Source organism: Pelodiscus sinensis, chromosome Z (genome assembly GCF_052426305.1).
Source record: "Pelodiscus sinensis isolate ZL-2025 chromosome Z, ASM5242630v1, whole genome shotgun sequence".
Taxonomy (NCBI): domain Eukaryota; kingdom Metazoa; phylum Chordata; order Testudines; family Trionychidae; genus Pelodiscus; species Pelodiscus sinensis.
In genome coordinates this window covers 29,084,509-29,098,828 of record NC_143085.1, presented here as the reverse complement: position 1 = coordinate 29,098,828, position 14,320 = coordinate 29,084,509, and the positions used below count along the sequence as shown (strand labels likewise).

The following is a 14,320-nucleotide window of genomic DNA, read 5'->3' as shown; positions in this document are numbered from 1 at the left end:
CGGCTTCCTGTAGTCAGCGCTGGTCAGTTTCAGCAGCGGCTGACTTGGGGACGCCTGGGGCAGAGCAGCTGGGGTGCTGCTGGGTTGCTCCCAACCCAGCAGCACCCCAGCTGCTCTGCGCCAGGTGTCCTGATCCAGCCACTGCTGAAACTGACCAGCAGCGGCTGAATCAGGACGCCTGGCGCAGAGCAGCTGGAGTGCTGCTGGGTAGGTCCAGTAGTGCCCAGAGTGGCGCTGCAGGACCAACTGGCAGCGCCCCAGCTGCTCTGCCCCAGGGTCCACAACAAAAGCCTGGTCTGCTGGGACGGGGCACACTAGGTGCGCCCCCCCCCAGCAGACCAGGGACACGGGGAGCAAAGCCGCAGAGGCAGCGGGGTGCCGCGCCTCTGAGGCTTTGCTCTGGCAAAGCCTCAGAGGTGCCGGACCCTGCCGCGGCTGCGGCTTCACTCCCAGTGTCCCTGGTGTGCTGGAGACGGTCCCTAGCAGACCAGTGACACCGAGAGCGAAGCCGCAGCAGTGGTGGGTTCCCGCGCTTCTGAGGCTTTGCCCGCGCAAAGCCTCAGAAGCGTGGGAACCCGCCGCTGCTGCGGCTTCGCTCCCGGTGTCTCCGGTCTGCTGGGGACCGTCTCCAGCAGACCAGGAGCACCGGGAGCGAAGCCGCAGCCGCGGCGGGGTCCCGCGCCTCTGAGGTTTTGCTCTGGCAAAGCCTCAGAAGTGTGGGAACCTGCCGCTGCTGTGGCTTCGCTCCCAGTGCCCTTGGTCTGCTGGAGACGGTCTCCAGCAGACCAGGGGCACCGGGAGCAGCTTTTCTCGCCCCAGAGGTCGAGGCGGCGGATCGCTGCCTGCAAGCTCCAGGGCGAGAAAGCCCCGTTCGTAAGCGTGGATCCGACATAAGTCGGATCTGCGTAAGTCGGCGACTGCCTGTAATCTTTCTTCTACAGGGCATGTCTTGCATATGGTTCAATGAAAGACTGAAAATAGCTATAGCAATATAAAAAATAGTTTATTCCATACTATATCTGCCTGGATATGTCTAGAGGAAGTATGCCATCCTTAACAGGAGGTAAAAAAAACCCCACTTATTCCTTAATACAAACATTGAAAGAAATGTTTTTTTAAAAGCAAAATATGCAAATACACATTCTTGTGATAATGTCTGTTCTCTACAGTGAAACTGATGCTTTGCTTTTAATGTTTCTTCTCCAGGGCTGCAACTTGCTGAGCAGATGTGGCTCAATTTTCAGTCATGTTCATTTTCCAGATTTGAAAAAGAACCTGTAGTAAGAAGGGGACAGTGGAGGAGTGGAAGCATCTTACAAAAAAGAGAGACTACTACTGCCAATTGATTCTGTCTAGCCAACATAATGGGGAGGGCTGTTTTAAGAAGTTATAAGAATAGAACTTGATCAGGCTCTGGCTGTGTATTGCCACTTGAATCCCATCACAAATAAACCTCAGGAGATAGTCAGTGCACAACACAATGTGGAAATTCTTAGTGCCTGTGGTGGGGGAGGCAATGGTGCAAAACAGTTTAATGATTAGCTCTGAAAGATTAGTAATTATTGTCTTGGATTCAGCCTCCTTGATCCAAGAAACATATATGATTTAATGTGTCCCCTGGCTCAGACCTTAACTGAAGCCTTGTTTGTGTAGCAGGGATGAAGTCTTTGGCCTTACAAGATGCTTTTCACAGGCACAGGGCAAATCACTCCTTCCTTTGCTGTTATGCTAGTATGTGAAGCACCAGCCCTGTCCAGAAGATAAGGTTAGGGAGCTGGGTAGTAAGACAATGGGCTCTCTTCCTCTGTCTACTGCTGACATGCTGTGACTTCAGCCAAATCACTTCATCTGTGCTCCAGTTTCTCCCTCAAATTCTAATGCCCGCCTTTATAAAGCACTTTTGAGTTCTACACATAAAGGGGACTATAAAACTATAAAGTTTTAATGTTATTTTACTGCACTGATATAGTTTGTAAAGCAGTCTGAGATGCAATTTCATATTCCTAGAGGAGGAAACAAGAACAGAAAGCTGAGCCATGTCATTTAAGTGTTAATTTCCCTTTCATTTTGCAAAAAGTACTCCAGGATTTGACCTGGGGCCATTCTTAAGAACCCCTCTCCTCGTACACAAGCACTGCTAATAGTTTAGACAGATTGTCTCTGATACCTTTAATTTAATGCTGTTTAAGCAAAGTGTTCATTCTGTCTGTGTCTAGTCAGCCTATCCCTACCGTGAAATTGACTCTCAAGTTAAGTGAAGCAGCAGTTACTTTTTACCAGCTTATCAAAGAGGACCTATGTGCAGCTTCAATATGAACCAAGTTAGCCTCAGCCACTAAAAGCTCATGGCTGAGCTACACAGTCGGTCACTATTTCTAATGCTCATTTAATCTTTTCATGTCTCTTGTCACTAGTGCCCATTGCAATATGTATTACAAAAAGAGCTAACTGTCCTTGTTGTCAATGGAAGGTAGTGTCTTTCAGTAGTTTGGAAACTCTACAATGTAACAATCTGAGTATTACTGTAGCCCCTTGATGCCTTGTCCTAGATATTGTACAAATGCAAATAAAAGTCAGTTCCTGCACTGAAGAACTTAGTCTAAATAGACAAGACCAATAAACAGTGTGAAGGAGGTAGAAGCATACAGGTGAAGTGATTTTCCCAAGGTACAAAAACAAGTTGAGGGACAGAGCTGAGCCTAAGAACCAGTTTATCAGACCTGCCGCCCCCCAGTGCAACAATTTCATCAGCCCATGATGCATCACAGTGGTAGGCTTCTGAGGCTACCAAATTCTGGTTGACTTAAGTGGGGGGGTTGACTGCTGGAGGACTCTAGTAACAGTCCTTACATTTTATAATGGGGAGGAGGGTGTTTGTGAGAGATCAAGTATCCCATCAAGTCAGCCCACTGTTATAAAGTGCTGCAAGAGCAGTGACAATACTTACAGACGTTTTATGATTGTTTTCTCTTCATTAGTCTTGCTTGAGCCAGAAGGATTGCAGACAGTGGATTCCTTTTGCATTGGTCCAGCCTGGTCCTCCTTCTGTGAAATGAGGCCACTAGCAAAAGAGGGAGATGGATTTTTTTTTAATCTGTGCTGCACATACATACTCAGTCTCTCCTTCATTGTGCATATTGAACCTGTTCTTCATTCTGGCAGCATGAGGCAACTGAGCAGATGATGTCACAATATCCTGCTAATGATTGCAGCGCTGTCATGCTTGTTGGGTGTGGTGTCTTTGCACCTTTCCTTTGTGGGTAAAAACAATGTTATACTAGTTTTAGTTTGCTGAAAAAAATGCTTCTAGGAATTCTCCTGTGGGGGTTTGTAAAGCTAGGGCATGCAAAATACAGCTGCTAATGTCTTTAACATAGGTACCAATTCAGAAAGCTCCTAACTTGTGCTGAATAGGAACTCTGATTTCTCAAGGAACAGGCAGCCTGGACTAATGATATTAGTGAATCACTCTTATTTTAGTTGTGCCCAGTAGAGTAATTTAGTATGTGGGCATGGAAACCTATTCCTTTAAAAATACAACTCACATCTTTAATGCACTATCCAGCCACTAAAACATTCTCCGTGGCTATGTCTACACTACAGGCTTCTTGTACAAGAACTTTTTGCGCAAGAGTTCTTGTACAAGAGTGCATCCATACTGCCATGTGTTTTTGTGCAAGATGGCCATTTTAGCAAGAAACCCCTGTTCCTGTCCACACTAGCCTTTTTGATCAAGAGCTCTTGCACAAAAAGGCTTGTGCCTCGTGGGGAGAGGAATAACTCTTGTGCAAAAAGCCCTCTCTTCTGATGATCTACTGTAAACTTTCTTGCACAAGAACGGGCTTCTAGAGACACTCCACAAGTTTTTGTGTAAGAATGGCCATTCTTGTGCAAGAAGACTGCAGTTGAGACATAGCCTGTGAGTCTTAAATTCAAAGAGTGATATTTTGTGCTACACACATGTGCTATGTAACAATGCATATGGATGGATACACACAAAATTCTAAAACAGTTACTTTTTTCAAAAGTCCCATATATACTGTTATAAAAGGAGAGGGGTCCATCATGCCATCTGTCACAGAGAACATCTGCCGTACAGCTATAGCACTGTCAGTGCCAGGATATTAGAGAGACAAGGTGGGTGAGGTAGTATCTTTTATTGGACCAACTTATGTTAGAGGGGCAAGGTTTAGAGTCACACAGAGCTCTATGTGGCTTGAAAACTTGTCTCTTGCATCAACAGAAGTTGGTCCAATAACACAATAGCTCACCCACCTTGTTTCTATAATTTAGCTTAGAATATTTTATAAGACCCCCACTGATAGGTATTATAAGCTTAAATACCTTCCTATGGAGTATTACATAATGTTATAATACTTAGGGGAGAACTGATTTTAATCAAAAGTTGTGTTTGTAAAGCTCCTTTCACTCAAGTATCTCATAGCACTAAATTTTAAAGTTGGTTACGTATGTGCAGGTCCAGGGTATCTCTAGCACAGTCAGTCAGATTTACACAGGTTTAAAAGAAGATTGTGGCCCTAATCAGGGAAGATCGTCAAGACCTATGTGTCACCTTCCCCATGTCACTTTTGTTCCCTGCACTGGAAATGTTCAGCAGTTAAAGCCTTTGGGGATATAGCTGCACCAGTGCAAACCCCTACTAAAAAAAACCAAAGCCACAATTTGACCCAACGTGGCTACTTCTACTTGGGCTGGGATAAGCATCACCAGTGCCTATAGGCTTTGCTGACCTGTACAAGGGAATTTTGTGGCTGGGTAAAGGGAACTTAGATCCACACCACTTCAGCCATCACTGCACTGACCTAGCCTGATCATGCATATCTTGAGATCTAAGGGGGTCAAAGCCCACAACGGGCAGATAAGCAATGCTGTTCAATGTGGGCATGGAAACATACTCCTTTAAAAATACAAACTCATATCTTTAATGCATTATCCAGCCATTCTCTGCGAGTCTTAAATTCAGTTTGATAGTTTGTGCTACACACATGCTATGTAACAACGCATACGGACGGATACACATAAAATTCTAAAACCATTATTTTTTTTTAAAAAATCCCATATATACTGTTATAAAAGGAGAGGAGTTCATTATACCATCTGTCACAGAGAACATTTGAGAAGTTTCTAGGGGGAGGCATGCCCCCAGCCCCACCTACAACCCTGCTGCTGAGGCCTTGCCCCTCCACTCCTACTCCCATGGGGAGGAAAGGAGGAGCAGTTGGCCAAGCATGCATGCTGCCCCACCACCACAGGTAGGGGAAGAGCACATGCACATGCCCCCCAGCATTCCTAGAGCAGGGGAAATGATGCACAGCCACAATCCCATGCCCCCAGGAGCAGTGGGAAGGGAAGTGGCCGCATGGCCCAAGCCTCCCCACTCCTGGGAACAGCCAGGAGGGAGAAGGCCACGTGTACATCTACTGTCACAACAGGACTGGTAATGCTAGTATTTATAATTCTTTGTTTTATATCTGATTCCTTCAGTTGGGTTTTTTGTGCCTTAGGCCCCTTGTTAGAGGTTACCATGAAAATCAAAACACAATTTTTCCTCTTGATTTGCTTGAACTGAAACCTATTACTAATATTATTAATTGGTAGAGTCCCACAGCTCATGATCCACTTATGAATTAATCATTCACGTGGTTAATTTGTAACTTGGATTCCAGTGAGCTGTGTTAGGCAATTGGCAAGTCCAGAGCCAAATGAGCCATTAATATGTGCCTGAGATAACTTAGTACAGCCTTCCAGCTGAGCTGGGGAGAGTTAGTCCTTAACTGCATTGTTTGGAGAGGGCAGCTCTGAAACTAGCTTCTCAGCTATAACTTGCATTATGCATGCGAGTTACAGAAGTGTACACAGGGTGGACTTATTATTAGTTGTGTTATACTATCACATGGGGACCTCAACTGATCAGAGCCCCATTGTGCCATCCACTCTACAAAGAGGCTACGTCTAGACAGGCATGATTTTCCGCAAGTATTTTTAACGGAAAAATTTTCCATTAAAAGCATTTGCGGAAAAGAGCGTCTAGATTGGCACGGACGCTTTTCCGCAAAAGCACTTTTGCGGAAAAGCGTCCGTGCCAATTTAGACACGGTTTTGTGCAAGAAAGCCCCGATCGCCATTTTCACCACCGGGGCTCTTTTGTGCAAAACAAATCTGAGCTGTCTACACTAGCCCTTTTGCGCAAAAGGACTTTTGCCTGAATGGGAGCAGCATAGTATTTCCGCAAGAAGCACTGATTTCTTACATGAGATCGTCAGTGTTCTTGCGTAAATTCAATTGGCCAGTGTAGACAGCTGGCAATGTAGACAGCTGCCAGTCTAGACACAGCCAGAAAGTAAAAATCAGCCCTTGTTTCAAACAGCTTATGGTTTATTTAGTCCAACGAAAGTCTGGGAGCTAAAAACAGAACCAAAAAGAGGTGATGTGATTTTTCCCACAAAATCACACAGCAGATCAGTGGCAGTGCCAGGAACAGAACCCAGGTCATGAGAGTCAGGGCCAACCCTATATCAAATGGTGCTCCAAGGTGCATTTTTAATGTCTTCCTACTTGTTAACCCCTTGAACACTTACTTTATTGTATTTGTAGCCCATTTCACAACGCTGATGCCTGATTTACATGCATGATTTACCCCTGCCATATAAGACAATATATTGGCATACTAGGATCTGTAAATCTATGTTTATTCATGCCATATATAAGCAAATATGGAATATCTGAGCCATGTTACTTCCAAATTCTATTTTCCCTTTTGTCACTGTGATGGATAGGAGTAGTGCTGGCCAGTATTTGGTGACTCAAGGGTTAAACTCAGGTAGCTAAGGGTGTTGACATGGAGCCAGAAGAACCAATGGTATTGGTCCACATCCCGCAGAGCAGCAGCCTCTGTCCCAGCAACCGTGGGCCCACTGCGGGCAGAGGCTGCTCTGACCAGGCAGCCAGCCTGGCTCTTAGAGCATTCAAACCGCAGAGCCACACTGGGGGTAGATCCTGGACCCAGCATGAACCAGGCCTGAGCTAGGATGCCTTCCATTATTGAGTAATCGATAAAAACTCTATCAACTACTTACTTAGCCAATTAAGTGCATCTTAACATCCCTATTCTAAAAAGCTTTTATGCTATATATAGCATTACTGAAATGCACACATCTTTGAGGCGAAGGGGTAGTAATGAAACTAGCATGCACCATTCTGCACAACAGAAGGGAAATTTTAATTACAGTCACCCCAGAAACCTCCTTGCTCTTAGGACAAGTGGCCTAGGATACCTCAAGACTGAGTTTCATAAAAATTCTTGTGTGCAATTAGTATGACTGCATGTATGAATAAGGTACTTGCACTCACACATGACCAGTCAGGCATAGCTAACACCAATGTTTTTTTGTGGCAGTATGCACAGGTACGGCATACCGGCACCTTTTTTGGGGAGCACTTGCGCTGCACCCCTTTCCCCCGGCACAGCCTCCTGCTGGCCCTGGGAGCATTCGTGCTGTGCTGCTTTCTCTCAGCACAACCGCCAGCTGGCCCTTGGAGCACTGGCACTGCACCGCTTTCTCCCAGCACAGTCCCGAGCCTGACTGACTCTTTCTGTGGGAACAGCAAGATGAAAAATGTGCTTTTCGCTTATGCGCATACGTATGTCAACGTGATATAGGAAGAAGGTGGGGGGAGGCATTTTTCAAATGTACTTTCCTCAAGAAATGAGTACTGGCACCTTTTGTTTGTTTGTTTGTTTGTTTACAGAAAAACACTGGCTAGCACACTGGATTTGTGTGCTCAAATTCCTATTTTACACACATGATTGAAGTAACTTCATGCAGATGTTGATGTGTGCAATTACACATTTTTAATTCACACAGAATAGGCAGGACTTCAGTTGTCAGGCTGATTTATATAGAAAATTCTGCGTGAAACCCTCACTCTGTGCCTCCTCTCTGCTTGCTTGTTTTGCCTGGCACTGTTAGGAAGGGGTGGGCAAAAAAGGGCCTCCGTGGGCCAGATCCAGCCCACCAAGCAAGTTGATCTGGCCTGTGGAGGCCCTGCCACTCCCTCAGGCCCCAGCTCAATCAGGGCCCTGGGGTCACCTCCCACCCTGTGGAGGTCCTGCCACTCCCTCGGCCCCCAGCTCAATCAGGGCCCTGGGGTCACCTCCCACCCTGTGGAGGCCCTGCCACTCCCTCGGCCCCCAGCTCAATCAGGGCCTGGGGGTCACCTCCCACCCTGTGGAGGCCCTGCCACTCCCTCGGCCCCCAGCTCAATCAGGGCCCGGGGGTCACCTCCCACCCTGTGGAGGCCCTGCCACTCCCTCGGCCCCCAGCTCAATTAGGGCCTGGGGGTCACCTCCCACCCTATGGAGGTCCTGCCACTCCCTCGGCCCCCAGCTCAATTAGGGCCTGGGGGTCACCTCCCACCCTGTGGATGCCCTGCCACTCCCTCGGCCCCCAGCTCAATCAGGGCCCGGGGGTCACCTCCCACCCTGTGGATGCCCTGCCACTCCCTCGGCCCCCAGCTCAATTAGGGCCTGGGGGTCACCTCCCACCCTGCAAGGAGTGTGCGGTGCTTAAAAGCACTGCATACTCCTTCCTTCGGATGTGCTCCCCCTACTCCCAAGCCCTGATTGGCCGGGGGGGGGGGCATGCAAAGTCTCCTCCTGCCCTGAGAGGGGTGCAGCACTTCTAAGCACCACACACTCCTTGCAGGACGGGCAGGGTGGAAGGAGACTTCACATGCTCTCCTAGTCCCCAGACCAATCAGGGCTTGAGGGTGGGGAGAACGCGTGAAGTCTCTTTCTACCTTGCAAGGGGCTCAGCAGTTAAAGTCAACTGCCAGCTGCTGCTCAGCTGGTGATTGACTCTAAAGCCTTCACTTCCTTGCAGGGCAGGGACAGGGAGTGAGAAACTTCACATGCTCCCTCTCCCCAGGCCCTGCTTGACCTGGGGGCAGCAGGAGGAAGCACGCGAAGTCTCTGCCCCCTGCCAGAGGGTTCTTGGGGGGAGGGGAAGGCAAAGTTTTTGAGCACTCCCCCACCCCCCAGACCAATCAGGGTCTGTGGGTGGGAAACAGGGCCGGCTCTATGGAGCGCAGAGTCCGATTCCGGGGGTGGAGCCACACAAGCGTGGGGCCCCAGGCGGTACAGCACATGCGTCGCATGCCCTGGATGTCACGACGCATGCGCAGTGCGCCCAGGAGTACAAGGCATGCGTGGCCCCCCCGGGTGTATGGTGCATGCGCCATGCACCCGGGACGTCACAGTACATACTCCATGTGCCCAGGGGCCCTGCACAAGCGGCATGCTCCCGGTGCACTGCGCATGCACCGTGCTCCCGGCGCATGCGTCACTTCCCTGCGTGTGGGGCCCCACGCCGAGGAATTGGCTGAATTGGCCTAAGGCTGGCCCTGGTGGGGAAGCACGAAAGTGTTCTGGCTCTGCCCCTTCCACCTGAGGCCCCGCCCCTTTTTTTGAAGTGGCCCCCAATCAAAAATTATTGCCTACCTCTGCTGTAAGGTGTTAGGGGCAGGGACAGCCTTACATCTTCCTTTTATATATATTAACAGGGGGGGTGTGCACTCCCTGCTTCTTATGTTCGCCAACAGCTCTCTTGCTGGCCACTTTTGTGGCCAGAGAGCCTGTTAATCTTGCACTGAGCCTGGCTATGCTCTCCATGGCCCCTAGTCACTCGTACCGTTCTCCACTCCCACCCACCACATCCCCTGGAAGGGCCTCTCTGTCCGAACTCTCTTGGTCCATCCCACCTGAACACACTCTTCTAGCATCAGCCAGCTCTCCCCACCACCCACCACCACACCCTTCCTGCTTCTGCCCAACCTTTCAATGAAATAGTTTGTTCGCATGCAGAGTTCGGAGCCTCTCCTGGCAGCGAGTGCAGGGAAAGGTTATGCTCTGCAGGCTTGTGAACCTCAAGTGTAACCAAAAACAATCAGTAAAACGGGTCCCAACTCCAAACGAATTTCCTGGGCACCCAGCTCGCTAGCAAGGGACAGGGGCTGAGTTATGTGTGAGCAGCCAGGTAGAGAGAGAATTCCCCGCTCTCCGCACCCAGTTACTGCCCATCTTTTCATGGCGGCAGCGCTCCAGATGTGTCCTTCCAGCTGGCAAGTGAATTCCCACCATGGTGCTGGGACATGCTCCATGTGGACAGGGAGCAATGGAGAGACATGGAACCATGGGGGAGCCCCAGCTTTATGCACCTGCGCCCTACTGAGAACCAGATTTGGGACACATGGGAAGAGAGACTGATGGGGTAATCTGGGCTGCTAGTCCTTATCCCAGAGCTCCATGGCCCATAGTCCACCCCGCTCCTTCCATCCCTACCCACAACTCCATTCCTACGCCTCCATCCTCCTGCCTCTATTCCCACACCCACCCATCCTTCCCTAACTCCTCCCCTTCCACACCCCACACTGCCCATCCCCCTGCCTCCATTCCTATATCCTCACCCTCACCATTCCCCCTTACTGCACCCCCCCATTCCAATATATACTATCCCCCTTCCTCTCTCCCTACACACACCTTGCCCCCTTCCACAAATTTGTCAAGCTATGCACTTGGGCTCAGCACAGCCTTTCCAAATGGGCCCATTGGGGTTTGTGAAACACCAAGTGAATGGCCTTTGGGGCAGCTTTGCTCCGTGGTAAGCCCAGGGAGCCTGGAGCATAGAGTGGCTGCTCTGGAGAGCAAGGAAAGCAGACAGGGTGCAGCATAACCACACTGTCCCCAAAGGGCCAGATGTGCAGTGTGACCAAGATCTGCCCAGCTTGTGGTAAGCCTGGGAGAGCCCGCCTGAGCCAGGGACCTGGCCCCAATGCTCAAGTAGGTGCACCCATTCTCTACAAAACTGGGGTGCAGTGCTGTGAGCCGGGTCCAGAGGTAGGTGGGGCTCCAGCTGGAAGGGGACAATGCTTTGTAGACAGAGGGGCAGACAAGGTGCCTTTGAGGGCAAGGCCTTCCCAAGGGGCCCCAAGGGGCTCTGAGGCTCAGTGGGGGCAAACCCCCCAAAAGGCTGCACCTCCACAGCATTCACTGGAGCCTGGGTGTCTTGGGAGGGGAGCTGTCAGTCAGGGGCCCTGCCCACTCCCTGGGTATCTTTGGGCAGGAGACCCCACTCCATCTATGGACCCCCAACCCCTCACTGCAGGAAAAAATTAGTATGGGTTCTTTTGAAAAAGAGTTGTTTTTTTTTTTTTTCAAAAAAACTACGTCTAGACTGCGCTTTCACTTTTGAAAAACCTTTTTTCAAAAAAGTGCTTGGACACAAATATGCAAATGAAGCATGGGATATTTAAATCTGTGCTTCATTTGCACTTTCGATTTGCCTAATTTACATTCCTCTTTCAAAAGAGGAGTGTAGTCTAGACATAGCCCTAATGACTTACCTCTTACAGCACTGTAGTTCCTCTTGTGCAATAAGAAGTTGTGCTTTCAGCTGGTTACGTTCCTGCAGCACATCTCTCAACTCCTGCAATGTGAACCGTGGACGATTTGGATCTGTGAGATCTATTATCATTTTGTCTGGTCCAAGGCTCAGCTGCAGAACAAAAGGCAACAGTTTAAAAAACAAACCTTAATGACACAACATGCCCAGTTACTCCATAGCTGAAGTCAGGCTGTACCTTCAATAAGGAATCAGTTTGACCAATCAATAGTAATTTCCATACTTTATAGACATTACAATCTTGATCTCTCATACCATTTAGGTGCGAAATAATTATTATTTGTATTTCAGGAGCACCGATGGGCCCCATTGTCCCAGGTACTATATACACATAGTAAGATGGTTCCCTCCTCAAAGAGTTTACTTATAAACTGACTAAGGAAGTGCTATTATTCCCCAATGTCACAGACAGGAACTGGAAATCCAGAGATTTGCCTGAAATCTGAGCAAAGCCAAGAACTGAACCTAGCTTTCCTGAGTTCCAGCTTTAGGCTTAAACCACAAGGCCATTCTGCCTCACACAGTTAATTTGCACAATCCCAGTGATTTCAACATGTGTACAAATGAATAAATAGGTACTTTTGTATGAGCAATTGTATGTAAAAGATAGTTGTGCAATATACATTTACAATACAAGAAAATCAGGGCCTGGATGTTTGAACTTCTCTCTTTCAGCATGACTCTATCCAGTCAATCTATACCCTGTCCTTTCAATAAAAGACAGTACAGAGCTGGTCTCTGCTTGGGCAAGGGGTTCAGAATTTTCAAGAGGGATGAAAAGTAAACTTCTCTAATAGGACCTGTTTGCACAATGACTTGAATCATGCTAGCAAAAGTGCTTTTTAGTGTATTGTAGTAAAACAGTCTCCCATTGGTAGAAATGTTTGATGCTGAGAATTCTACTAGCCTCAAACTAAGCTATAGCCTACCATCATGAGTTTGACCTCAGTCATTTCTCACCAGAGCTGTAACTCTGTCAATGTGTTAAGTGTGGGCCAAATACATGGGGATTCTCCATCAGAATCTTTACTAGTGTAAAATGTAGTTAATAAAGCCCATGCCTCCATATTGTTTCCCAAAGTGTATTTTGCACAATAAGCAGTTCAGTTTCTAAGGTTGCACCTGTCTTTATACCTACCTGCTCTGCCTTCCCTGCTGGGCACTCTTTTCTGAGTCCTTCCACCTCCTTTTTGAGATTGTCTCTCTCCATCTTCAGCTCCTCCACTGTCAAGTTGCTCTCATTCACCAAAGCTTCCAACATTTCCAAAATCCTCACTATCTTAAACTGCAATTGGCCAGTCCTACTAGGTTCACTTCTTATTGTCAGAAGCTCCCTGCCCACCACATAGGACATGTCATAGACATCCTCTGCTGTCAGATGGAAGGGGCTCTTCTCAAAGGCGTTTTCAGGGCCAGGCTCCTCCTTCTCTTCTCCCTCCTCTTGGTGCTGATGATCCTGCATGTGAAGCCCCCCGGGGACACCCAATACTATTGATTCCCTCCTTTAGGGGAAGGGCTGGTTTCAGACCTGCTGCTGCAATTACAGCCTGCTTTTGGTTGCTATCTCCAACGACTTCCGTCCTCCCCAGTGAAACTTCTTAGCTTGTGACCAAGTCCTTTCCTCTGCCTCCAGGGGAAGCTCCTGGGGGCCAATCAGATAACCAGGTCAGCAGGCTGGGGTGGGGCTAAAAGAGTAACAATGTAGCCATGTGGGAAGTGAGGCTGGTTCAGGGGAGTGGGCTGAAACGCGGCAGCTTCCCGGCTAGCTGAGTGGCCTCTGCTCTGGTTCCTATGCAGTGTCCAGGAGAAAGATTGGCTGCAGGGTGATTGATAGCCTGTGGGCGCGTGTGTTTTATTGCTGGTTGTTCAGGGAAATCTACCCCGGCAGACCAAATGTTTTGTTGCGAGGGGCAGGGCTGGGGCTCTCGTGGGAGTGGTCTGTGCTGAAGTAGAGGGGCAGATATACAGGGAGGGCAGCTGGACATCTCCCGCTGCATTGTGCAAGAGCTATGATAAAACAAGCATTGGCCAAGGCAGAGCGTCGGTTCGCTCTGGATAACAGGGCAGTTTCCATGGGGAAGCCTCAGGGTGGGGAAGGATGTAATGGGCCTCACAGATCCAGACACTCAGGTCAGCCTCCAAAAGCTTGAGCCGGGGTTGCCATGGGATTTAAAGGCCTCCCCTGTCGCTGCTCCGCATCGTGCATACAACCCGATTCGGATTTACAAGTAAAATCCGCTCTCCGGATTCCTAGCTCTGCGGCAGCTCCGCTAGTTCAAGCCCCCGCGTCTGGAAAAAGGTCCTGGCAACTGCCAGGCATGACGGCTCCTCTGCAGTGCAAAGCTCTTATTGTCTCAGCCATTGCACGGTGGAATGAAGCATCTGGGCTAGTTCTGCGAGGAAGGACTCTGCCCGGGAATCCCTGTGCTGATGGGACGTTACTGTAAATTGTGGGGAGATCCAACAACATGGAAGCCTCCTGACGCTGCCTCCCCCGGACAGGGGATTTAGCGGCTGCAGCCAGGATAAGACATCTGCAGCCAGACCTTTCAGCAAGGGACTAGCGAGACAAAGGCATCTGCTAGATTCTCCGAAAAGGAGTCAGCATTAAAGCAAATACATCTGCAGCCAGATCCTCCAGCAAAGCAAAAGTATCAACCGCCGGCCGCCTCCAGCAGGGGATTAGAAAATACATCTACCATCTCCTCTTTCCCCCAGCAAGGGAAATGCATCTGTAGACAGCCCCTCCTCGACTCAGCAAGGCAAACGCATTTGCTTTTCTGGAGCGCCACGTTCGGACTGGCTTTGTGCCCGGCCGGGGCGCCGCGTAGCTTGCACAG

General features: G+C 49.1%; 1 protein-coding gene across 1 annotated transcript; it reads right to left on the bottom strand.

The window, feature by feature from the left end:
• Nucleotides 1-986: 986 nt before the first annotated feature.
• On the bottom strand, nucleotides 987-14,285 carry RILPL2 (Rab interacting lysosomal protein like 2). Its single transcript, XM_006113717.5, has 4 exons — nucleotides 12,619-14,285; nucleotides 11,422-11,573; nucleotides 2,948-3,061; nucleotides 987-1,275 (listed from the first exon to the last, which is right to left on the bottom strand). Exons 1-4 carry the CDS (start codon nucleotides 12,940-12,942, stop codon nucleotides 1,251-1,253), a joined length of 615 nt encoding a protein of 204 aa, XP_006113779.3. The 5' UTR covers nucleotides 12,943-14,285; the 3' UTR covers nucleotides 987-1,250.
• Nucleotides 14,286-14,320: the final 35 nt, after the last annotated feature.